At 42.1% G+C, this 27681-nt stretch overlaps 1 protein-coding gene across 5 annotated transcripts in view; it reads right to left on the reverse strand.

Annotated features, from left to right (window-relative positions):
* Positions 1-27681, reverse strand: part of FOXK2 (forkhead box K2) — a 183679-nt gene that overhangs the window by 129042 nt on the left and 26956 nt on the right. For all 5 annotated transcript variants that reach the window (XR_004540935.1, XM_033961708.1, XM_033961707.1 and 2 more), the window contains one exon: positions 4874-5068. Coding sequence is in view for 4 of the 5 variants with exons in the window: in XM_033961708.1 (XP_033817599.1) it covers positions 4874-5068 (195 nt within the window). In the remaining variant the exon portion in view is untranslated. The remainder of the gene's footprint in view (positions 1-4873; positions 5069-27681) is intronic.

Raw genomic sequence — 27681 nt, forward strand, 5'->3', positions numbered from 1 at the left:
GGGTTAATATTAGACCATTCATTTTAACCAAAGTTAATCATCTACTAGATGGAAAACAGGTTATGGGGTGCCAAAGAGCTTGACCCTTTCCCCAATATTATTTAATGTTGCGATGCAATCCTTAAGTAGAGCATTGGAAGTACGTAATATGTTTAATTATATTTATGCAGGTAACATTAATATTCTGTCACTGTTTGGTAATACAGATTTAGATTGTATTTTATAAAAAATAGTACTTAACACTGTAGAACAATGGGTATCGACCTATAAATTGAAAATAAATATAGAAAAAACTAAGTTTCTCTGGCTAGATTCTCAGGATTTAGCTAGATCTGATCTTTTGTGGATTATATGTCAGAATAATTATGTCTGATATGCAAACTAGAGTTTTGGGAGTTCAAATGGATAATTTGACTATGAAATATCAGATTAAATTGGCTAGTAAGAAAGATTTTGGCCTTTTAAGGAAGTTACGGGTAATACGTAAATATTTTGATATGGCAATATTTGCAATAATAGTTCAATCACTTATATTTTCTTTGACGGGTTATTGCAATATAGTATATACTTGGGATGTGCAAAGGGGTTGTTGAAGAGACTTCAGACAGTACAGAATAGTTAGGGCGATCTTTTTGATTTCTAAAGATAGAATTAAATCATATGACAAGGATAAATTTTAAGCTTTGTGTGATGGTTTTTAATATTCTATTTGACTAAGGACCACGTTATCTGCTGGAATTAGTCTCCACCACCTCCATGGGAGCAGCAAAGCTTTCCTATACCTGAAGATTGGAGGGTGGCCAATGTTACACCAATTTTTAAAAAGGGTTCAAAGGAAGATTCAGGAAATTATAGACCTCGGTGCTGGGCAAAATAGCAGAAACAAATAAAATTCTAGAACATACAAACACAGAAACATGATAGCAGATGCCCATCCGCAGTAACCATTATCTTTTCCTCTCTCTAAGAGATCCTACATGCCTATCCCACGTCTTCTTGAATTCATAAAGTCTCTGTCTCCACTACTTTATCTGGGAGACTGTTCCACATAACTACCACCCTTCTGTAAAAAAGTATTTCCTTAGATTATTCCTGAGCCTATCACCTCATAACTTCATCCTGTGCCCTCTCATTGCAGAGTTTCCTTTCTTTCAAATAAGAGAATCGACTCATGCGCATTTACATTACGTAGGTATTTAAACGTCTCTATCATATCTCCTCTCTTCCGCCTTTCCCCCAAAGTATACAGATTGAGATCTTTAAGTCTGTCCCCATATGCCTTATGATGAAGACCACATACCATTTTAGTAGCCTTCCTCTGGATTGACTCCAACCTTTTTATATCTTTTTGAAGGTGCAGCCTCTAGAATTGTACACAATATTCTAAATGAGTTCTCACCAAAGTCTTATACAGGGGTATCAATGCATCCTTTTTCCTACTGGCCATAGTTCTTCCTATGCACCCTAGGATCCTTCTAGCTTTCACCGTAACCTTTTCAACCTGTTTGGCTACCTTAAGATCATCACATATAATTACACCCAAGTTCCGCTCTTCTGTCATGTACATAAGTTCTTCACCCCCTAAACTGTACCATTCCTTTGGGTTTTTGCAGCCCAAATACATGACCTTACATTTCTTAACATTAAATTTTAGTTGCCAAATTTCAGACCATTCTTCAAACTTTGCTAGGTCTTTCTTCATGTTATTCACCCCATCAGGTGATTTAATGAGACAATCAGCATGGGTTCAGCCAAGGGAGGTCTTGCCTCACCAATTTGCTTGACTTCTTTGAAGGTGTGAATAAACATGGATAAAGGCGAGCCGGTTGATGTAGTGTATCTAGATTTCCAGAAGGCTTTTGACAACATTCCTCATGAGAAGCTCCTGAGAAAATTTAAAGAGTCATGGGGAGGCAATGTTCAATTGTGAATTAAGAACTAGTTATTAGACAGAAAACAGAGGGAAGGGTTAAATGGTCATTTTTCTCAGTGGAGGACAGTAAATAGTGGTGCACCACAGGGATCTGTGCTGGGACTGGTGCTACTTAACTTATTTAAAAATGATTTGGAAATTGGGATGACAAGTAAGGTGATTAAATTTGCAGATGACACTAAACTATTCAAAGTTGTTAAAATGCTTGCAGATTGTGAAAAATTGCAGGCAGACCTTAGGAAATTGGAAGACTGCATGTCCAAGTGGCAGATGAAATTTAATGTGGACAAATGCAAAGTGATGCACATTGGAAAGAATAACGCAAATCACAGTTATCGGATGCTAGGGTCCACCTTGGGGGTTAGCGCCCAAGAAAAGGATCTGGGTGTTATTGTAAACAATACGATGAAACCTTCCACCTAATGTGTGGTGGTGGCCAAAAAAGAAAACAAAATGCTAGGAATTATTAAAAAAGAGATGGTTACCAAGATTAAGAATGTTATAATGCCTCACCTGGAGTATTGCGTTCAATTCTTGTCTCCTTATCTCAAGAAAGATATAGCGGCACCAGAAAAGGTTCAAAGAAGAGCGAGCAAGATGATAAAAGGGACAGAACTCCTCTTGTATGAGGAAAGAACTAAAAAGGTTAGGGCTCCTCAGGTTGGAAAAGAGATGGCTGAGGGGAAATACGATTGAGGTCTACAAAATCCTGAGTGGAGTAGAATGGGTACAAGTGGATCGATTTTTCACTCTATCAAAAATTACAAAGACTAGGAGACACTCGAAGTTACAGGGAAATACTTTTAAAACCAATAGGCAGAAATATTTTTTCACTCAAGAGAATAAACTTTGGAAATGCATTGCCAGAGGTTGTGGTAAGAGCGGATAGTGTAGCTGGTTTTCCTGGAGGAAAAGTCCATAGTATGTTGTTGAGAAAGACATGGGGGAAGCCACTACTTGCCCTGGATCGGTAGTATGGATTGTCGCTACTCTTTGGGTTTTGAGCTGGATTGGCCACCATGAGAATGGGCTTGATGGACCATTGGTTTGACCCACCCAGTAAGGCTATTCTTATGTCATGTTCCTTAAGAGGAACTCAATGGTGTATAATAGGTTAGCTTATTCTTTAAATATTTTGGCCTATTTTGTCTGAGGACCTTGAAAATCAAACAGAGATTTACATTTAGCCTGTAAGGTACTGGTAATATAGCTGCTCAACTTGGACATGTGAGATTGGTTGGGCAACACATCTTTTTGTTCTTGGACCTTGAATAGGAACTTTTGGATCCCCTTGATATACTCATACATGCTTTGACTGTCCAACTGCCCCAACAGATGAGAAGTTTCAAGTTTTATTTTGGTTTGATATACTGCTTAAAATTTATCTTGATAGCCATCTTCAAGTCTTCCACAGTACAGCTTTGTCATGAACTCCAGCTTAAAGCTGAGGTATCGCCCCAGTTGCCCATTATAGAATATGCTGGATTTAATTTCAGGCACATTTGTGACTTGAGAGATAATGGTTACTGCAGATTAGCAGACTGGATGGGCCATTTGGCCTTTTATCTGCTATCATGTGTCTATGTTAAATATCATGGATGTCAAAGGATGCATCAGGATCTTTGAGATCTGTGTGCGATATCAGATTTGGTTAAAGGACCTTTCTTTGCTTAACACCAATTTAAGCACCATGTCCAGCGGCTTAATAGCTTAAATCTCTCAAAGGATATGGTGGTCAAACTAATGGAGAAATTTTTCTAGAAGCAGAAGACACAATTTTGGTATCTAACTATTACTCTAGTCTACGTCATATGAGAAAAGCTTGTAACTTGCAGAATCTTGCCAACAAATAGGTAATGAAACTATGTGTTGATTGAAAGGATTGGAGGATAGAGGGTGATACACATACTCACACTATAGGAGATCAAATACGAAGTCCTGATGCTTCATGCTGACCTGACAAAACAATCAGAGACCAAAACTGGCTGCTTGGTTTCAGCAGAAACTAAAGCTGAAAACAAAACCAGCCAGACCAGATCCCACCCCCTCACCGCGTACCATCCAGCCTCCCTTTTCTCCTCCCAAACTCACCCAGCCAGATTCCCCCTCCCCCAGACCTATCTCAGGCCATTAGACCACCACAGTGCCTAGCAGGGGCAAGAGTGATTCACAGTCACTCTCACCCCAGCCATCATCACCACCAAAATGGTCACAGTGACCTTCAGCGGCAGCCATTTCTGGCCAGAAATTAAACAGGAATAAAAGAGCTAAGTAGTTCTGAATGAAGGCTGATAGTATTAGCTCCCAGCCCTGGTACAAATTAAAGTAGAAGTCTAAAGGAATAGGAGAAACAAGCCAGTTAAAAAAAACCCCAAACACACACACACACATTAATTTTTTTCATCTTATTCATTTTTTGCGAAGTGAGGTTGGGAAGGGATATTTTTCACTTTTCATTAGAAGACCTACCCTTCCCTGCAGTCCCCTTCTCTCCTCATACCTTCTAGTTTTCTTCCTTTTTCTTCTAAAGCTCTATAATCCTCTCCTCACTGCCCAATCCTGCCTCCTCATTCTCTTCCTCTCCTTTCCTTTCATGTATTCGCCCTGTCTCACCCTTTCCAGATAGCTCAATAGCAGTGTGACGCCTCAGCCTACAGCAGTTTGGATTGGCCAGACCAGTGACTCAGTTATATACCAACTCTGCTTTCATCAATAATACAAAATGTACAGCTGAAAGTAACATTTATCTGTAATGACAAAAAAAGCATATGCCCCCAAGACTACTGCTGGTGTCAAGGTGACAAGTCCTTCTGCAAAACCTTTCCTGTAAATTGTAGGATCTCCAGAATACATCTGAAACACACACACAAAAATGAAGATAAAGCCCCTTCAAGGTTAAGATCTTACAGCACAGTAATCAGCTAGGTCAGAAGCACTTACCTGATGGTACCTGTGGGGGAGGGAATAGGGCTGATCAGGTGAGCCATGTTGTCTGGAATGTGTATTGTTAAGGGAGAGATCTGGGGCTGCACAGGCTTCACTGGGGACTCTGGGGACTCCTGTTTTTCTTTCTTTTCATTGGACAGAGCAGTGAACGTTATCTTGATGTTTGTGCTGGGAAACCTAAAAGTGCATCTGCATAAGAAAAAGCTATATCAGAGCATGCATACACTGTGTGTAAAGCATTGATTGTATTTGCATAAATCATAACATTGCAAATATGCATTCCCTCTTTAATACTATTGTAATTTATAAGGATTTTACAGGTAGCTATAATATTTTCAAAGCCCAAATTATACTGTTTTTGCTACCGATTGAGATAAAGAAGCCAAGTTTAATCATACTTGGAATCTCAATATAAAAAAGATCTTTTCACCTCATCACCAATATACACTTAACGGCCTTTTTACATGAGAGCACTAAAAAGTGCCTTAGTACGCCCTTATATGGGTCTTTCCCACGCCCAAAAGCTACTGTATAGCAGTAAAATGACTGACTTTCAAAATTTTGTATTAATGACCATGCTCTAATGTTGCCATTAGCACATGAACTTTTGTGGGTGGTAAAGGCTCACACGCTGGCATGCAGCAAAGTAGCTATGTTAGATTACAGCAGAAATGCCCACCCTGTCCTCAGACATGCCCCCTGCACATTAAAAATAAAATAATTTTTTAGCACATGGTATGCATGCGCAAACTCAGAACTTACTACAGGACACCTAAGGATGTCCAATTGTAAACCCTTTTAAGCTGTGACAAGCATGTGGTAGTGCTTACCATAGCTTGGTAAAAAGCTCTTAGTAAAAGGAGCATAAAAAAATCTGAGCTGCGATATTCCCTATCAGATAGAACTGATATGCCCCATTTATTTATTCAATAATGTATGCAGACTGGTTTTGAACAAAGTTTGAAAACTTTTCTAGTTTAAGCTAGAGTTGTTAGGGTCAGTTTTATTGCTTGCCCCCCCTCCCCTCGTATAGATGTATCAACTTTGCACTTAAGAGGTAAGGGGCTGATTCTGTGTAAATTGATTTGCAAAGAAACAATGGGGCTAAAGTCTCTCAACTCTGTATATCAACATCTGCTTCTTCACAGCAAAAATGTTATATCTCTGTAAACAAATTCATAGTTTTGAGAATTGAAAAAATAAAAAATAAAATAAAATCAAGCATCTGCAATAATATCTTCTAGACAAAAAAATTGCCCAAGATATTATGAATGGATTAACGGAATTCATTTACCAGAAAATGTAAACATTGCATGAATATACAGCCTTATGCTACATAATTAAAAACTAATCCTTATGTCATGATCAATAACTTTTGGACTATAATATATCTTAAATAGATAACTATTTTTAGATAGATTTTTCCTCAAAAAAGAAACATTTAAAAAATCCAATATTTTTTGTTGATTTTTATTCACCCTGGAAGCTTCTGATCCTCTTAGCACTCTTCCCTCTAAGCTGAGCAGGAATTTTCCAGTTGCATTGCTGCCAGTGGGGGATGATGTTTCAATATTGTGTTTTCAATAGCTAGACACAGGCAGGTTCCCTGGAGTCCTGAAGAGCTTGCCTGTCTCTCATTATTGAAAATGTGATGGTGAAACAGTAGCACCTGTTGGTAGGAATGTAGGTGGAGGACTTCTGCTCAGCTTAGAGGGAACAGTGCCCTCTAGTGATGATCCCAACGCCACAGAGAAAGGCAAACAGCACAGTTACTTACTGTAACAGGTGTTATCCAAGGACAGTAGGCAGATATTCTCACATGTAGGTGACGTCATCTACGGAGCCCTGGTATGGACAGCTTTAAAAGTGCATTGCCACTTTAAGAACTTGAGAAAGTTCGAACTGCCTGCACTGCACATGCGCGAGTGCCTTCCCGCCCGACGCAGCTTGTGGCTCCTCAGTTCGGTAAGCAAGCTAAGAAGCCAACCAAGGGAGAAGGGTGGGTTGTAAGAATATCTGCCTGCTGTCCATGGATAAACCTGTTACGGTAAGTAACTGTGCTTAATCCCAGGACAAGCAGGCAGCATATTCTCACATGTGGATTTCCCTAGATTACTATGATGGGATGGAGGAAAAGTTTGCCATTAGGAAAATAAATTTTGCAATACTGCTTGGCTGAAGTGACCATCCCGTCTGGAATAAGATTGCAGACAGTAGTGTGATGTGAATGTATGAACTGAGGACCAAGTAGCAGTTTTATAGATTTCATCAATAGGAGTGGAGCGCAGGAAAGCAACTGAAGCTGCCATAGCTCTGATTTTGTGAGCTGTGACACGACTCTCCAGTTGTAGCCCAGCCTGAGCATAACAGGTGATACAAGAGGCCAACCACGTGGAAATCGTTCTCTTTGATATTGGATGTCCCAACTTGTTAGGATCAAAGACGACAAAAAGTTGAGGAGATGTTCTATGACAGTGAGTTCTGCACAAATAGAAGGCCAAAGCCCTTTTGAAGTCCAGAGAGTGAAGAGCCATTTCTCCAGGATGAGAATGAGGCTTAGGAAAGAATACTGGAAGAATAATAGATTAAAGGTGGAATTCTGTGACAACCTTTGTAAGAAACTTGGGATGGGTACAAAGCACCACTTTGTCATGGTGAAATACTGTGAAAGAGGGATCTGCCACCAGCGCTTGAAGCTCATTGACTTGTTGAGCTGAAGTAAGGGAGATGAGAAAAACCACTTTCCACGTAACGAACTTAAGATGAGCCGTAGACATTGGCTCGAAAGGAGGTTTCATCAGTTTAACCACATTAAGATCCCAAACCACTGGAGGTGGCTTGAGAGGTGGTTTGACCCTGAAAAGTCCTTTCATGAATCTGGACACAAGAGCATAAACAGAGAGGTTTACCATCAACTGGTCTGTGAAAACTCTGAAGTGGTTTTGAGACCTGAATTGGATAAATGTAGAAGATACAGAGGTGGATTTAGGCTCATGATGATGAAGAGCACACCAGGTGGAAAACAGTGTCCATTTTCACTGGTAGCACTGCTGCGTAGATGGTTTTCTGGATGCTTCCAAGATTAATTTGACAGGCTGAGAAATATGAAAGTCAGCCGATGTTAGGCCAAGAGGTACCAAGCTATGAGGTGCAATGCTGAAAGACTGAGATGCAGAAGAGATCCATGATTCTGTGTGAGAAGAGATGGGAAAATTTGAAGAGGGATTGGTTCCTTGAAATTGAGTTGAAGGGAAAACCAGGATTGTCTGGGCCACTGAGGAGCTATAAGAATCATGGTGGCTGATTCCTGCTTGAGCTTGACAAACGTCTTAAGGATGAGAGGAATTGGAGGAAAGGCATAAAGAAACTTGTGAGTTCAATCCAGCAGAAAAGCATTTGCTTCCAGACGATGAGGAGAGTACTGCAGCTTGTGGTTGTGGAGGGATGCAAACAAGCCTGAGGAGTCCCCCATTGAGAAAATATGGGACGCAGAATTGCAGAGTTGAGTGTCCTCTCGTGTGGTTGAAGAAACCTGTTGAGTCTGTCTGCAAGTGAATCCTGTTCCCCTTGAATGTATGTTACTTTCAGGAATATGTTGTGAGCAATGGCCCAGGTCCAAATCTTCTGGGCCTCCAGACAAAGACGGAGAGAACCAGAGCCTCCTTCTTGTTTATGTAATACATTGCGACCTGATTATCCGTGCAGATGAGGACAACAGTGTTGGTCATAATGTGCTGAAAAGCTTTGAGAGCATTGTAGATCACTCCGAGTTCCAACAGATTTATATGACAAAGGCAGACTAGTGACCTTGCGTGTGAAGACCGTCCAGATGAGCTCCCCAAGCTTAAGTGGACGAGTCCTTAACTTTCTGATGAGAAGGGTTATGGAACAAAAATCCTCTGGACAGATTGGAAGAGCTCATCCACCAGTGCAGCGACTGTTGAAGTAAAGGCATGATTGTAATGTATTGAGAGAGTGGGTGGAGAGCTTGAGACCACTGAGATGCGAGAGTCCATTAAGGTATCATGAGATGAAATCTCACAAATGGAGTAACATGCACTGTAGAAGCCATGTGGCCCAGGAGTACCATCATTTGTCTGGCTGAGATTGATGGCATATGATAAATCTGAGTGCAAAGCTGAATTAAATTGTCTTGTCTTTGCTGTGGTAGAAACATCCTGAAATGAATAATGTTGATCAGAGCTTCTATGAAATGTACAGTCTGAGATGACTGAAGTTGGGATGTGGGAAAATTGATTGCGAAACCCAACTGTTAAAGGAAGAGAATTGGCATGCAAGTCGTTACTGTCACCCCTTACGAGGTAGGATCCTTGATCAACCAGTCATCTAGGTAAGGAAAGACTTGGAGGTCCTGAGACCGTAATGCTGCTGCCACTACAACCAGGTACTTGGTGAATACTCTGGGAGAGGATGCAAGGCCAAAGGATAGTACTTTGTACTGATAATGGTGATGAGCCACTTGAAATCGGAGGAATTTCCTGGAGGCCGGATGCAATGGAATGTGAGTGTAGGCTTCTTTCCAATCTAGAGAGCATAGCCAGTCGTTGCGATCTAAGAGGGGTATAAAGTTGCCAGGGATAACATCCAAAACTCTTCCTTCACTAGAAACTTGTTGAGACCCCTGAGGTCCAAGATTGGATGACGACTTCCCATCTTCTTTGGGACGAGAAAATACCAGGAGTAAAACCCCCGGTTTCTCTGTCCAGGAGGAATCCTTTTGATAGCATTGAGAAGGAGAAAGGATTCTGTCTCCCGAAGGAGAAGGGATGTCTGCTGAGGGTTGAAAGAAGTCTCTCTTGGAGGATGATCTGGAGGAATGTCGATAAAAGTGAAGAAAGTATCCCTCACGAATTACTGTTAGTACCCAGAGGTCTGTGGTAATCAGTTCCAGCGAGGATAACAGAGTTAAAGCCGTCCTCCAATGGGTTGAGGTAGAGTCTGGGATAGAGGAACAGTGGCTATGCTCTCATGAAGCACATCAAAAAATCTGAGCAGGCTAGCAGGCTTTTGGGAAGCTGCTGTCTGAGTTTTCTAAGGGTGTTGTTGCTTCTGTTTCTTTTGCTGTGGTCTAGGAGGAGCAGCAGGTTTGGAAGAAAAACGCCTCCAATTGGAAGAGAAAGGCTTTGGCTTGGTTTTGACTAAGGCATCCCAATGTTTCTCATGGTCAGTGAGCTTTTGGGTAGCATTTTCAATACAATCACCAAATAGCTCATCACCCAAGCATGGAATGTTAGCCAATCTATCTTGGAGATTGATATCCATATCGGAGACTCTGAACCATGCCAGCTGAGGCTCTGGAAGATAACTCAAAGGCATCATTAGCTGATCTCGTCATTTACCTTCTAGCCAGGGCAAGAGTATGAGAGATGTGATGAAAATCCTGTAACTCCTGTGAAGGGATGTACCTATCAAAAGAAGACAATTTCTTAACCAGAGTCTTGACATAGCAGGAAATATAGAAATTGTAGTTTAGGATTCTGTTAGCTAGCATGGAGTTTTGGTACAGGCAACAGCCGGACTTGTTCATAGTACGTCCTTCATGCTGGTGGAACTGAGGCATAGACTCTGGATGGAGTAGATTTTTTCACAGTCAACTCTACCACCAGGGACTGATGCTGGAATTGTGGTTTTTCAAAACCAGGAGAAGAAATGATTTTGTATAAAAAGTCCAATTTTCTGGGAGCCATAGTAATAGTAAGGCGGGTCTCCCAGTTCTTATGAAGAATCTCCTTGAGAATACCGTGTTTCTCCGAAAATAAGACAGTGTTATATATTAATTTTGGGCCCACAAAACGCACTAGATCTTATTTTTTTCATGTACATTTCATACAAGGAAATCTATGTGGAATCCTTTTGTATTTAAACTACATTTTTGGAGCCAGTAGGCAATTTTTACTCTATTAGAAGTGTGCGGAGCCCAATGCTAGGATGTTTAATGTCAGCTTGCTTTCTAGTGTAAACTGTAAATTATTTTTGGTTGCATTCAGCTGCTTCTTTGTTAACCTATTTATTCTTGGAAGACAACACTGTCTGCCTGCTTCCAGTGGTAGAAAGACAGTGACAGCTGTCTTCGCTCTACCAAATTAAGACTTCAGTTTGTCTCAGGATAGAAATATACTAGTATCTGTAGAAGCAAACACATAATCTAATTATTTATCTTCATGTATTAAGCTTTTTTTGTTTCATTCTGAAGCAAAGCACTACTATAATGATCAAGTTTATTGAGGTTTCAGGTTTATTAGATATACTGCCCTACAAAATTCACTTTCAGGGCAGTTTACAAAATATAAAAAACATCTAAAAATGAAAGTTAAAATAAAAGAAAGAGAAAAGGGAAGTAACTATCTGTTAATAGTAAAGCAAAAGGAAGTGCAAACATTCTAGCACCCAGTGCCCAAAGTTCCTAACAGCAAAGGGTGGAACCCAAGTTAGGGACTGAAGGCATCACAAAATAGGTTTTAAGAGAAATTTTGAAAAGTCCATAAAGATCTTTCTTACTGAAGCTGTAAAGTGAGAGCGTTCCATAATATTGGACTAATAATAATGAAGGCTTTGGATTATATAGCGTCAACATTTGATGGAATGTTGGAATGTTTAATGTGCTAGAGAGACCGAGGATCTCAAAGTTCTGGAAGGAGTATAAAGATCAGGTGTTGTAAGAAATGAGATACCAGAATAATGATTTTTATGAACTAAGATGAGAATTTAAACATACTCCATTGGGGAATGGGTAGCCAGGGTTCTTTCGGAAGTGGGGTTACAAGATCAAATTTTTTTTGATGTGGTTAAGAATTTTATTGTTATACTAGTATTTAAGCCGTTACATTAACAGGTGCTAGAATATATGTCTATCTGTCTGTCTTTCTTTATTTCTGTCTCTCTTCCTCCCTGGCCCCCTTTGTCTGTCTTTCTGTGTCTCTCCCTGCCCTTGTGTCTTTCTTCTTTTCTTTCTGTCTCCCTCCCTCCTGCTGTCTGTCTTTCTTTCTATCTGTCTCTCTCCCTGCCCCCTATGCAGGAGCATTTCTCTTCCCCCTCCATTTCCCTGTGCAGCATTTTCCCCCCATCCCACTTTCCTGTGCAGCAGCAGCATTTCGGATCCCCCCACACTTCCCTGTGCAGCAGCTGCAGCACCATTCCCTCTCCCTCCATTTTTCTGTGCAGCAGCAACAGCATTTCCCTCCCTCCCACTTCCCTGTACAGCAGCCACAGCATCATTCCCTCCCCCTCCATTTCCCTCCCCCACACCACTTCCCTGTGCAGCAGCAGCATTTTTCCCTAACCCCCTTTCCCTTCCCCTTCCCCTGGTCTGGCTGGCTCCCTTAGTCCCTTGCCGCCCCCCCCTTCCCTTCCCGCAGTCCCGACAAACCTGCTGACTCCAGCAGCGTCCGCAGCACTCTACACACGCTGCTTCGGGGCCTTCTACTGTCTTAATGTACTCTGTCACGTCCCTTATGACATCATCAGAGATCACCTTCACGTTTTTTCCCTACCCATTCTTCCCTTTTCTTCTTATTAAATGTAACTTTTTTCCCCCCCTCCCTTACTATCCTCACAGTCAAGTCTGTCTGGTTTTTGTCATTTATGTCCCACTTAAATATTTCATCCATTCTTCCCTTTTTACTCCCTCTTTTAAATTATATTGTTAACCGGCCAGATATTTGTTTTATGGTCGGGATATTAAAAACTAATAAACTTGGAAACTTGGCAGAGCAAATCAGGGCAGTAGAAGGCCCCGAAGCAGCGTGTGTAGAGTGCTGCGGATGCTGGAGTCAGCAGCTTTGGAGTCAGCAGGTTTGTCAGGACCATGGGAAGGGGGGATCGGCAAGGGACTAAGTGAGCCAGTCAGACGGTGGGAAGTGATGGGAGGGTCAGACCACGATGGGAGGATCAACGGGGGTTCGGGTGTGTCGAGGAGGGGTGCGATGCTTTCGGAACGGCTCCCTTAGTTGTTTTTTGAAGTTTTTTTAGTTCAAAGTCGTCGTCGCAGATCCTCTCTCGATCCCCGCCTGCATCGGAAGCCTTCTCCAACGCAGGTGCGGCTCGAGAGAGGAGCCACTGCGGCGGCTTTGAACTTAAAAATAAACTTTGTCCGTCAAGTGTAAGGCATCCGGAGCCGGCAAGCTCGCACATTTCCTTGGGATCTGTGAGAGAGAGATCAGTTGTAAGCGCGCATACGCACTCCTGCCAACCACAGACCTATAGATCAGGGATCAGGGAACACAGCGGTAAGAGTGCGCATGCATTTTATTATTATAGATTCCAAACTAGTTATAGGAATCTAAACTGAGGATTTTGCTCCATAAAAATGAGACTGTTATGATATTCTAGGTTGATAATTATTAGATTTATTCAAAGCACTTGTTCAGTGAATAGCTTGATGCACTGAGAAAATCTTAAGTTTGTAACATCAGCAATGTACTATGTTAGAAATCTAGGAATGGTAAGAAGTCAATTCAAAATGATCAGGAGAGCCTGCAAGAGAGATAGGTTGATCAAGAATGGGAGACCTGGTACGAGAGACTTGCATTTTTTCAGGATTTAGTTTTAGTTTGGCAGTGGACAGCCAATCAGCTTTAGTAAGTAGTTTCACATTAAGGTCAATGATGTTTCTTAGATGACCAGTCTACAAAAATAGCAAATCTGGATATCATTCATGTACACTTAGGTGGTGAATTCAAGGATGTGGATAAGGGTCAGGGGTAAAACCATATTAGCATTGAGCTAGGACTAATACTACGAGTACAGAGCCTTGCAAGACTCCACAATCAAGTTTAAATAATTGGAAGATGAATTATACCAATGGCAAGATCTATCTGAGAAAGAAATCTTGGAAACAGGGGCTATGCCAGAGATACCCAGGTCGGTAAGATGCTGAAGTAGAATGGAAAAATCAAATACAGCTGATAAAATAGTGACCTTTTCCCCAATGGATTTATCTTGGTTGAAATAATTAAGTATGGTGGTTGTCAATTCAAACAAAGAAGTTTGGTGCTGTGAGCTTTTCTGAAAGCTGTCTAGTAGGATGCAATGCATTAAATTTTTTAAGTACTCGGATAGTTGTTTTAAAATTGAGGCAAATAACTGGGAGATGAGGCAGTAATAAAAGCCCCCCCCCAAATGTGTGTGTTCAGACTGGGGGAGGGGGGTTCCAGAAAGAAAGTTCCCCCTAAAATGGCCCAATACATTTCTATGGAAAGCAGACCACATTTTGTTAACATTTATGAAAATTCTCTTGTGTATTGATTTTGGGCTGTGGTTGTCATCAATAAAAATTGCTTTACTAAAAGATAATCTACAGCAACATCTTTTTCATCTTGCAGCATACTGATAAGATGCAAAAACTGTCACGGCACACCATCAGTTGTTGTTTTTTTTTTAACAGATATATTTTATCAAGAGTATTTGCTGAAATACTCCAGTTCTCAGATAGCATTTCTAAAACAACTTTTACTGCATTGATGTCAATATAAATAATACCAATTTCTCCAGCATCCTCTCCAATACTCTCTCTTCCCAAAACTGCAGGAAGCCCTGCTCCATTTCTACTCCAGAGCACACACCCATCCATGAATTACAATAATAGAAAATTGCCTACTCTGCTCTCCCACTTTCCCAACAATTCAGTGTGCCATATTCCATTTGTCCCCTTGCTCCCTTCCCTCACAAACATTTTTCTGCTCTAGCAGAAACTTGTACTCTTGAGATTTCCTCCAGTTCCCCGGCACACACTTTCTCGGAAATAAACCAAGATGGTGCTTCTTTCCTTGTAAAGCAGCCTGAGCCCATAAATACTGAATTCAGCTTAGTTCTGTTGCCTTTTTTGCATCAAAGTCTACTCGTAAATGGTTGTAGATGGTATATTTTTTTGGGATTAACTTTAGCATGCCATTACCCACAAATTTGTTGGCCTTTAATTTCAACCTACCCAAGCAGACATCACTATTATTCCAGCAGCCACATGGCTTTAAGAGAAATGATGAGAGCTGTGACTGAATTGACAGGCACAAGTTCCTCTCATTCAGTGCAAATCTCACAGGAACAACAGAAAAATAGTACTACCAAAAAAAAAAAAAAAAATCCTATCCATCGGGAAGGATGAGAGTAAAATGGAAAGGGGAAATGTGTTTACATACATTGCAGTGATTGTACACACTACAAACATACCTTCCTTACTATGTTGCTTAGCTATCCAGGAGTTTTAAGCAGTTTACAGCGCAAATCTTGTATTTTGCTTAAAAAAAAAAACAAAAAACCATGCAAGAGCCAATTATCTCACACAGCTATACACTTTCCAGTCAGTAGCTCAGCATTTTAAGTTTTCTTCTATAGTGGTTGGTGACAGCGGGCAACAATTCAAACATCCTGCATGTGCCAACTCGAGCTCTTTTTTTTTTAGTTCAAACTTTATTAAGTTTTTAATACCATACACAAAGATCGCAATTACAGTTTAACAAGCAGCATTACAACACATTATCAGATTTTTCCTTCTCAAATCAAAACCCCACCCTCACCACTGGAAGGAAACCTGATTTGTCTGGCAGGGTAGTTACACACATTGTTTAAATGACACCCTTTAAAAGGACCCCAACCTTTCTGCTAAGTTAGTGTCATAGCACAGTGTTTCCCACCAAAATGAAAATTAAGGTGAGCGTACATTTCCAGATGAAGAAACACGTGTTCAAACCAACACATGTTCCAACACAATTCAGACTCCTGGTCCAGGCATCAATACTAGGCCTACTAGACTACTGCAATGTCATATACCTACCCTGTCCCACCACCATGATAAAACAACTACCAATAATAAAACTACTACAAACAGTGCAAAACACAGCCCTCAGACTGATCTACTCACTGAAGTAGTTCGACCACTTCACCGCCACATATCAAGACACACACTGGCTACAGATACAAGCAAGAATACTTTTTAAATTCTACTACATGCTCTTCAAACCCCTACATGGCAATGGACCATCCTACCTGAACACTCGCCTAACTCAGAACAACTCTTCCAGACCAAGGAGAACTCAGACACCCTTCACCAATCAAAGGCATTCAGCGTCAAAAAAATACATAACGGACTACTCACCACGCAAGCAGCGAAACTAGACAGCCACATCTCCAATCTACTGATTTCAGCACCAAACTACAGAACCTTCAAGGAGGGAAATAAAAACCAGTATTCAAGAAATACATCAAGACAAACTCCTGATACAACCAATATCCTCACTCCATCACCAGACTCCAAATGTTACAACCAATAGCTCCCTGTAATCTTCTGGAAATGACCAGAATCTCTTCCTTTTGTAATATGCCTAGAACCGCAAGGTATTGGCGGAATAAAAGACACTAATGTAATATATACTAACCTCCAATATACATTGTATTTTTCACCATATTTCTTGTCAGAATGCTTGAACCAGAGAACAATAAAGCAATAAGATCCAAAGTCAACTAGACAATTCCAACAAGTACTTAACAAAGTTGCATCTACTTTTTGTAATCTTACTTTTTGTCCACAAAACTCTGTGCAAAACAAAATAAAGGGATTGTCATAGAGATGCAGAGGCCATACATTTTAGCCTTCAAATCCACACCTTCTTCCAGTTCTCAGAAGAGACATTACTTTGTAACTCTCTACCTCAAACAGATTGAAGGCCTGAAAGAAGTTTCTTAAGTAAGTATGAACATAAAATCTTATATCAGCTTGAAGCTTCATGGCCCTGAGATTCCACTGAAAAACATGCAACAGGTAAACTTGACTGTTCTTTCAAATCCTGAAGGGATGAGAAACTGGTTTTAAGAGTATGTTGGAGCTGCAACCATTTAAAGCACTAGATGAATGGCAATCCAAATTTCTGTTGTATAGATTGAAAAGATATGACGCGCCCCCGACACAGATATCCTGCAAAGTTCTAATTCCAGCTTGCAGCCAAGTTCTCCAAAGTATTTTAGATCCATCAATAATGATAGAAGGGTTTAACCATAAAGATAACCATGGAGAACCTTTAGTTGGAATAGGTAACAAAGCATCCAAAAAGGTCAGAGCTTGCCACATAGATTGAAAGATTTTATTGTTACTGTATAGACGTGGAAGTTGTATCTTCATCAAATGACACAACTGATATGGTAATATAAATGCACTTTCCAAGCATAGCCAGTCAGGAATTCACTCACAGAATTCCAGTAATATCCAGTGCAGGCCTTGTCTTAGAATATAAAGTTGGGAAAGCTAACCCCTCCAAGTTCTTTGGATTTCTGTAGCACTGCCAGAGCAATTCTAAGCACTTTACCAGACCAAATAAATTTAGTAAGCAGTCTGTCAACCTGTTTGTAAAAACCTACAAAAAAAATAGGCAACATACTCATGTAATATAAAATAATCGGACCTATCATCATTTTCACAGTGTGAACTCTTCCCTACCAGGAGATGCAAAGGATGCCATCTATCACATAAATCTTGTATTTTAGAAAGAAGAAAACTCTCATTAGTTAGTGTTAGTAAAAGCATTATACCCAAATATTTAATGCCCTTAGATTTCCAAATAAATGGGTAAGGGGATCTAGCAGAGATTTCACACAGTGAACATTAAAAGACTAGTGTTTAAGCCCGTTACATTAACGGGTGCTAGAGTAGATGTCTGTATGTCTCTGTCTCTCCGTGTATGCTGTCTGTCATTTTTTCTGTCTGTGTCTCTCCCTGGCCCCTGTCTGTCTTTCTTTCTGTCTCTGTCTCCCTGGCCTGCCTGTATTTCTCTGTTGTGCCATGCCTGCCTGACTCTCTGTGACCCCCTTCCTATGTCCTTAGTGTCCCATCTTATGTCTTTAGTGCCCTCAGTGCCTCCTTCCTATGTCCTTAGTGCCCTAGTGCCACCTTCCTATGTCCTTAGTGTCCCATCCTATGTCCTTAGTGTCCCCAGTGCCACCTTCCTATGTCCTTAGTGCCCCCAGCGCCACCTTCCTATGTCCTTAGTGCCCCCAGTGCTACCTTCCTATGTCCTTAGTGTCCCGTCCTATGCCCCCAGTGCCTCCTTCCTGTCCTTAGTATCCCATCCTATGTCCTTAGTGCCTTCAGTGCCTCCTTCCTATGTCCTTAGTGTCCCATCCTATGTCCTTAGTGCCTCCTATGTGCTTAGTGCCCCCAGTGCCACCTTCCTATGTCCTTAGTGCCCCCCAGTGCCTCCTTCCTATGTCCTCAGTGCCCCCCAGTGCGACCTTCCTATGTCCTTAGTGTCCCATCCTATGCCCCCAGTGTCTCCTTCCTGTCCTTAGTGTCCCATCGTATGTCCTTAGTGCCTTCAGTGCCTCCTTCCTGTCCTTAGTGTCCCATCCTATGTCCTTAGTGCTTTCAGTGCCTCCTTCCTATGTCCTTAGTGCCCTCAGTGCCTCCTATGTCCTTAGTGCCCCCAGTGCCACCTTCCTATGTCCTTAGTGTCCCATCCTATGTCCTTAGTGCCCTCAGTGCCTATGTGCTTAGTACCCCCAGTGCCACCTTCCTATGTCCTTAGTGCCCCCAGCGCCACCTTCCTATGTCCTTAGTGCCCCCCAGTGCCTATGTCCTCAGTGCCCCCAGTGCCACCTTCCTATGTCCTTAGTGTCCCATCCTATGCCCCCAGTGCCTCCTTCCTGTCCTTAGTATCCCATCCTATGTCCTTAATGCCTTCAGTGCCTCTTTCCTATGTCCTTAGTGTCCCATCCTATGCCCCCAGTGCCTCCTTCCTGTCCTTAGTGTCCCATCCTATGTCCTTAGTGCCTTCAGTGCCTCCTTCCTATGTCCTTAGTGCCCTCAGTGCCTCCTATGTCCTTAGTGCCCCCAGTGCCACCTTCCTATGTCCTTAGTGCCTCCTATGTCTTTAGTGCTCTCAGTGCCCCCCCACCCCCAAAGCCAGCCAGCCTGCCTGCCTCCCTCCCCCCCTGTACTTGAAAGCTTGAAAGCAGCATGTTTCCATCCCCACCCCCCGCCACTACCGCCAAAGTGCAACCGACCTCACTTACCCTCCCATCCGACCCTCCCACCACGAGACGACCAGAAACCTCCCAGCTCGAGTAGCGGCCGCAGCACTCTAAACACGCTGCTTCGCGGCCTTCTACTCCCCGTGAGTCCCTCTGCCGCATTACCGGCAGAGCAAATCGGGGCAGGAGAAGGCCGTGAAGCAGCGTGTTTAGAGTGCTGCAGCCCCTGCTAGAGTCAAGAGGTTTGTCGGGACCATGGGAAGGGAAGGGGGCGGCCAGACCGCGGTTGGAGGGTCGGATTGGAGGCTCAACGGGGAATCGGGTGCGCCGGGGAGGGGGGGAGGGGCGAAGACAACGACACTCAACCTCTCGCTGGGGGCGGAAAGGCTCTGGACCCGAATTGTTTAGTTTTTGATTGAGTACGAAGAGACGAACAAATGGAGTAGCGGAGGTGATAGAACATGAAGGACTGAAAGTGATTAGCTCTTCCCAGAAGAAGTCCGATCTACATCAATCACTCACGGATCCTATTAGGGTAAAGAGATGAATGAAAGAAGACTGGCGTTTGCTGAGGCTGCGGCCGCCCGGAGACTGCATTCAGCTGCCTAGGAACCCCATTGGCCTGCACTGCACACTCCAAAGAGGAGAGCAGGTGGTGACAGCGGTTTCTTTCGCAGTGAGTGAGGGGGGGAAGCTCCAGAGTGTTCCCTGCTAATGCGTTCTAAAATAGAATCCGGCCACGGATCACACACCACAGCGGCAGGGAACACGAAATCCTAAGTGCGCATGTGTGCTTAGAGTTTTATTATATAGGATAACACCTCCAATTTACTCCAATTAATTTTATACCCTGAAAAAAGTCCAAAGGTATCAATCAACTGCAGTAAAGCTGGTATCGATACATCTGGTTCCGTGAGATATAGTAAGAGATCATCAGCATAAGCCAATAACTTATATGCATGGCTTCTATAAGATATACCCTCAATATCCTTTGATTTCTGAATAGCTAAAAGAAGAGGTTCCAGAACTAAATCAAATAGTAATGGAGAAAATGTGCATCCTTGTCTGACACCATGAAAAAGAATTTTCAGTGAGTACATTATTAATACATATCTTAGTGTAACTTTACCAGCCAATTGCAGTCCTTCTCCAGGGTTTTCTTCTGTGAATACAGAACAGAAGTACTTGTTTAGCACATTTGCTTTTTCCTCATCACTCTCCACATAGCGGTCCATAGCTTCTTTCAGTTTCACAATTCCATTTTTTGTTTTCCTCCTTTCACTAATATACCTGAAAAAATTTTTGTCTTCCGTTTTTACATTTCCAGCCATTTGCTCTTCTGCCTGTGCTTTTGCCAGATGCCTCTCTTATGTAATCTTTCAGTTTCATCCAGTAGTCCTTTCTGCACTCCTCCTCTTGATTTTTGTATTTCAGGAACACCAACTCCTTTGTCTTTATTTTCTCTGCCACTAGCTTAGAGAATCATATCAGTTTCCTTTTTCTCTTGTTTTTATTTTCCTCACATAAAGGTCGGTGGCCATTTTTATTGCTCCTTTCAGCTTGGATCAGTTTTTCCACTTCTCTTATGCCTTCCCATCCTATCAGCTCTTTCTTCAAGTACTCTCCCATTTTTCTAAAGTCCATGTTTGAAGTCTATGACTAAGATCTGTGTGGCTGCCCTCCACTTTAGCTGTTACATCAAACCAAACCGTTTTATGATCATTACTTCCCACTCTGACAGACACACTCTCCCCAAGATCCAGTATCGCTCTTTCCCTCGTGGGTTCTGCCACCATTTCCCTGAAAGGCATCCATGATTTCTCTACTTCTTTCCAACTCTGCTAATGGAACTTTCCAGTCTGCATCTGGCAGGTTGAAGTCATCTAACAACAGCACCTCCCCTTTCTTTCATACTTTTGTATATCTGCAACTAGATCTTTATCAGTTTGCTACAATTAAGCTGGAGGTCTGTAGACAACACCCACATTGATAGAAGATCCATCTTCTTTTTTCAGATCAATCCATATTGCTTCTTCCTTTCCCCAGTTCCACTGCATTTCAGTCATCTGGATATTGGTCTTTACATAAGAAAGCTACTCCACCTTTTTGCTATCTCTGTCCTTCCTAAAAAGATTATAGCCCGGTATGTTTGCATCCCATCCATGAGAATCACTAAACCATGTCTCTAACAATATTCAAGTCTGTCCCTAACATCAGGGCTTTCAGATCATGAACTTTGTTGCTTAGACTGCGAGCATTTGTGGTCACTGCTTTCCAGCTACCTTTCAACAGTAATCTCATTTTTCTAGTTTTTGATTCATTTCATTTCCTGTTGCATTGTAAAGTAGTGATTTGTTGTGATTGTTGTTTACATTGCTATCTTTATGACTGTCACATCTTGTCTTTTGCTGGGGGTGGCCACCAAAATTGTCCTGCATACATACGCCACCCCCACCTTCTAGTTTAAACGCCTAGAAACATTGCCTGAATTTCTCGGCAAGGATTCTTTTTCTTGCTATAGTAAGATGTAACCCCATCATTGCAATAGTTTCATGTTTTTCCATATATTACCTCATCCTCCTATGTACCTAAATCCTTCTTGATGACACTAGGCTTTGAGCCACCTATTGAAGTTCTCTGTATTTTGTACTCTTTCCTCTCCCTTTCGATAAGTAGACAATACTTCCGAAAAGCTATCTGAGTGTGGCAAAAACATCGTCTGAGATTTTTCACATGAAAAGACTTAAGCCTTCAATCAAAGGATCACATAACATGAGGGAATGAGAACTTTTCAAGAGTTTGCAAGGCAGAAACATTCAGGGGACTAGGAGGAGTGCTCTAGGTCCACAGGAATAAATGTTGGAGAACATTATGAAGAATAGCCAACAACAAATGAAGGGGGCTGCAGAGGGGACAGAGGACTCGGCCAACTGTTTCCAGTTTGATCCTTGATGAGTTGTGCCAACCAGGAAGAGAAAGGAAAGGACAGAAATGGTACAGCTAAGACTAGGACAAGAAGAAAACAGCAAGAAAAAGGTGAGGATAGCTGGAAAAAAAATAGATGAAAAGGACTCAGGTGAAGGAGAAAATAAAGGGATAAGGATGGACAGGTAAGAAAAGAAGGAACAAGCAGATAAGAAATAAATAAAAGCAGCATAACGTAAACAGCAACTGGTCAGGATTGCCTGCTGAATTTCACTTCTTAAATTTTTCCCACTTAAATCCTTCCTTTTTGTCCATACTAGACCAGTCCAGAACAAATGAGTTATGTCCATGCACCAGTAGAAGGAAACAGAACAAAATAGTCCCAAATGAAATATTTCTTAAGTAGTGCAGCCATCAAAAGCACAGTTACTTACCATAACAGGTGTTATCCGGGGACAGCAGGCAGAGTCTCACATGTGGGTGATGTCATTCACAGAGCCGAGTACAGACAGTGCTAAAAGTGTGCCACCACTTTAAACTTTTTAAAAAGGTTTGAGACTGCCCGCATCGCACACACGTGAGTATATTCCTGCCCGAGATCAGCTTGCATTTCCTCAGTTCCGTAAGCAAGCTAAGAAGGCAACCAGGGGAGGTGGGAGAGATGTGAGAATATCTGCCTTCTGTCTCCGGATAACACCTGTTACAGTAGTAACTGTGCTTTATCCTTGGACAAGCAAGCAACAAATTCTCACATGTAGGACTCCCTAGCTTACTGAATGGGATGGAGGGAGAGTTGGCCTTTAGGAAGAAAATAAACTCTGTAAAACTGGTTGGCCGAAATAGGATTCTAGACAGTAGTGAGATGTAAATGTGTGAATTGAGGACCAAATAGCTGCTTTGCAAATATCTTCAATGGGAGTGGAATGCAAAAAAGCCACCAATGGTACCATAGCTCGGACCTTGTGTGCTGTAACATGCCCCTTGAGCTGCATAAGAATAACCTTACTGGGTCAGACCAAAGGTCCATCAAGCCTAGTAGCTTGTTCTCATGGTGGCTAATCCAGTTCACTAGTACCTGGCCAAAACCCAAAAAGTAGCAACATTCCATGCTACCGATCCAGGGCAAGTAATGGCTTGCCCCATAACTGTCTCAATAACAGACTATGGCCTTTTCCTCCAGGAAATTGTCCAAACCCTTCTTAAAACCAGCTACACTATCCACTCTGGCAATGCGTTCTAGAGCTTAACTTTTCTGAGTGAAAAAATATTTCCTCCTATTGGTTTTAAAAGTATTTCCCTATAACTTCATTGAGTGTCCCCTAGTCTTTGTAATTTTTGACAGAGTGAAAAATCAATCCACTTGTACCTGTTTTACTCCACTCAGGATTTTGGAGAAATTAAGCCCAGCCTGAGCATACCAAAAGGAAATGCAGGCCGCTAACTATGTGGAAATAGTTTGTTTGGTTACAGGTAGACCAAATCTGTTAGGATCAAAAGAGATGAACAGTCGAGGCAAAGACCTGTGTGGCTTAATTCTCTGCTTGTAGTAAGCCAAGGCACGTTTACAGCCCAATGTGTGAAGAGCTGTTTCTCCAGAATGAGGCTTTAGAAAAAAAAAAAAAAAAAAAAACACAGGTAGCACAATTATGGTAAAATTCCATGACTATTTTCAGAAGGAATTTAGGATGAGTTCTGAGAACTACCAGTGCTTGAAGTTCACTCACTCGACGTGCAGAAGTGACACAGATCAAGAAGATCACTTTCCAAATGAGAAACTTTAAGAGGAGTGGTTACCATAGGTTGAAATGGAGGTTTCATCAGGCTGGTGAGGACTACATTAAGATCCCAGATAACTGGAGGCAGCCTTAGTGGAGGTTTTGAGTTCAAGAGTCCTTTCATAAACTGTGAAACAAGCGGGTGATTGGTTAAAGCTTTATTATTGAAAGGAGCATGATATGCACCAATAGCACTGAGGTGAACTCTGACTGAAGTGGTTTTAAGTTCAAAGTTGGGTAAGTGAAGGTAGTCCAACAATGAAGGAATAGAAGATTTAGAGGGATCTAGGTGATGAAGATTACACCAGGAAGTAATGCATGTCCACTTAAATCTATAGCATTGTCAAGTAGGTGGTTTTCTGGAAACAGCTACAATGGCCTGTATTGGTGCAGAAAGAGTGAAATCTGCTGAAATCAGGTCAAGAGGTACCAATCTGTTAAGTGCAGAGATTGCAGATTGGGATGTAATAGAGATCCTATACTCTGAGTGAGTAGAGATGGAAAGATCTGTAATGGAATTGGATCTTTGACACTCAGTTGAAGCAGAAGGAAGAATTAAGACTGTCTGGGCCACTGAGGAACTATGAGAATCTTGGTGGCTGATTCATGTTTGAGTTTGACTAGCGTCTTCAGAACTAGAGGGATTGGCGGAAACACATACAGAAACTAGTGTGACCATCCAGAAGAAATGCATCTGCTTCCAGACAATAAAAAGAGAATTGCCTCGTGCAGAATTGAGGTAACTTGTGGTTGTGGGGAGACTTAAACAGGTCTATGTGAGGAGTCCCCCAAAATGAGATGATTTGGTGCAAGACTTTGGAGTTGAGAGCCCACTCGTGTGGCTGAAGAAATCTGCTGAGCTTGTTGGTCAGGTCATTCGGCTTCCCTTGCACATATATTGCCTTGAGAAATATATCATGAGAAATTGCCTAGTTCCAAATGTTTAGGGCTTCTTGACAAAGATGACGAGAGCCTATTCCCCTTGTTTGTTGATATAGTATATTGCCATTTGATTGTCTGTTCAAACAAGGACTTGGTTGGAAAGACAATCTTGAAAGGTCTTCAGAGAACTGCAAATTGCCCGCAGCTCTAACAGGTTGATATAGAAAGTTCTCTCTCGACCAGCCCACATTCTCCGATTCTGGAGGACATCTAGGTAAGCTCCCCATGCAAACATGGATGCATGTGTTGTGAGTACTGAAGTGGAAGGATATGAAAGAGAAAACCTCGAGAGATTTGTTGGTTGCAACCACCTTTGGAAAGATTGACAAAAGAGATGAGGTGACAGTGATCCGGTGAGATAAAGGGTCTGTGGCCTGAGACTACTGAGATGCTCGGTTCTATTGAGCTGATTTGAGATGAAGTTGAGCGAAGGGAGATACATGAACTGTGGATACCATGTGACCCATGAGATGCATCATTTGTCTTGCTGAAATGTTTTGCAGAGTGGACACATGATTGCACAGTTAAAGCAAGGTGTTTTGTCTCTGCTGGGGTAAGAAAGCTGGTAAAAGATTGGTGTTGAGTACAGCTCCTATGAACTTCAATATTTGAAACGGCTGAAGATGAAAATTTGGAAAATTGACTTCAAATCCAAGAAGTTTGAAAAAAGTCATGGTCACCTATGTAGCTGACTGGACTGCTTGAGGCAAAGTAGGTTTTACCAACCAATCATCCAGATAAGGAAACACTTTAAATCCTTGGGTATGTACAGCTGCTGCTACCACCAGTAGGCATTTTGTGAATACACTTGGAGATGAAGCGAGGTCGAAAGGCAGAACTTTATATTGAAGATGATGTGACCTACATGAAATCGAAGGAATTTTCTCTGGTCAGGATGTGTGGAAATGTGTGTGTAGGCCTTTGAGGTCTAGAGAGCACAGCCAATTGTTTTGTTCTAAAAATGGGTATAGAGTCCCTAGGGAACTTTTCTTCGACTAAATTCTTGTTGAGAATGGGACGAAGACCTCCCATTTTCTTTGGAATTAAGAAACCCTTGATTTTTCTGGGAAGGGGGTATTGACTCTGTGGCATTTAGTTGAAGTAGAGCTTCGATTTCCTGAAGAAGAAGGGACGTCTGTTGAAATGTGAAAGAGGACTCTCTTGGAGGGTTGTTTGGAGGAATGGTGATAAAATGAAGACTATTGTCTGTTGTAATGAGTCCAGTGCTGGTGATATAAAAGAAGACTGCCTCCAATGGGTTGGGGAGGTGGCCGAGTTGGAAGAATTGTGGCTATGCTCTCTAGAAGCATGTACAAAAGACTGAGTTGATTTCTATGGAGGAGAAGTCACAGATTTCTGGGTTTTGTGTCTTTTCTGTGGTGGAGCTTTAGAAGAGGAGGATGAAGTTGCTGGAAAATGCCTTTTATAAAAGAGGAGTAAGTAGTTTCTGAGACTTACCGTGTTTCCCCAAAAATAAGACCTATCCTGAAAATAAGCCCTAGCATGATTTGGGGGGTAGGACTTAACATAAGCCCTACCCCAAAAATAAGCCCTAGTCCCTGGATTCGCCAACAGCGCTTCCCCCCACTGCGCAGCTGAACCCCCGCTGACTCTCCCACCTGAACCCCAACAACTCTCTGACCGCAAGACCTACTATCTCCCTCCACACAGCAGCATCAGCAGCACTCTGAACTTGTCCCATCGGGGCACTCCCTCGGCCGCATCACTGATGTCATCAGCAACGCAGCGCACGGAAGGCCTCGGCAGGAGAAGGCCATGAAGCAGCCTGTTTAGAGTGCTGCCGATGCTGCTTTGTAGAGGGAGGTATGTAGGTCTTGCAGTCGGCGAGGTTCAGATGGGAGGATGGAATGGTCTGCGGGGATTCGGCTGCATGGCGGGAGGGGGGCTGCTCAAGGGTTCTGCTGCAGCTGCACAGAAGGGAGGGATAGAAGCTGGGCAATGGTTCTGCTGCACAAGGGGAGGGAGGGAGGGACAGAAAGATGCTGTGCGCAGGGGGATGGAAGCGAGGGAGGAATAGAAAGATGCTGCAGAGAGAAGGTACAAGGGGATGGGTGAGGGGAGGAAAGATGCTGCACATATGGGGGAGAGAAAGGAAAGAGGAAGAATTGAAGTGGAGGAGAGGAAGGCAGAGATGATCATTAAGACCTACCCCGAAAATAAGACCTAGTGCGTTTTTTGGACCCAAAATTAATTTAAGACACTGTCTTATTTTCAGAGAAACACGGTAGATGGTTGAATCTTAAACTTAGACCCTGCTAAGTAGCCCAGTTCTGTTCACGCAAAGTCTTTGGGAAAAAAGCTGAGGATGCCATGCAAACAGCTCTTCACCTAGACAAGGAATAGTGGCTAAACGATCCTGAATGTTGATGTCAAGGTCAGAGACTCGAAGCCATGCTAGATGTCGCTTGGCAACAGACATAGCCAATGTCCTAGATGTCAAATCAAATGCATCAAAAGCTGATCTAGCCATGAATTTTCTAGTTTGAAGGAAACTGAGTAGTTTCTTAAAACTCTGGAAGTTTATCAAATGGAGGATGTTGTTTAAAATCAACCAGTCTGTTTATGAGTTGTTTAAGATAAAATGACAAAGAAATTATAGCTGAGAATTCTGCTGGTCAACATAGAGTTCTGGTAAAGGCGACGCTCAAACTTATCCATGGTGATGTCTTCACATTCTGGTGTGAAGTAGCATAGACTCTTGTAATGAAGAATTTTTTAAAGAGTGGATTCAACCAGCAAATGATGTTGTAACTGTGGATTATTAAAGCCCAGACATGACTGAATTCTGTAGAGTCAATTTTTCATGGAGCTATGGGAAGTGTGAGAGGAGTTTCCTAGCTCTTAAACATAGTTTCTTTTAGTAAAGTATGAAGAGGTAATTTGAGGAGCTCGTCAGGAGGCTCATCGAAATCAAACGCCTCAAGGAGCTCTGCTCTTGGTTCAACATCTGACTCTAATTCAACAGACAAAGCTTTTCCCATCTGCTTGATAAACTTGGTGAAAGATAATCCCTCAGGTGGTGATCTGTGTCTTGGTGATGGTGGGATGCCATATGATTCTGGAGCAGACAATGTGGGTTCAAGATCAATACCAGTATGGACAGAGATTTGAATCAATCTCTCCAACTCCGGAGATTCTCTAAAAGAAGGAGATAGATGCTTTTTG

This window comes from Geotrypetes seraphini, chromosome 10 (genome assembly GCF_902459505.1).
Source record: "Geotrypetes seraphini chromosome 10, aGeoSer1.1, whole genome shotgun sequence".
Lineage (NCBI taxonomy): Eukaryota > Metazoa > Chordata > Amphibia > Gymnophiona > Dermophiidae > Geotrypetes > Geotrypetes seraphini.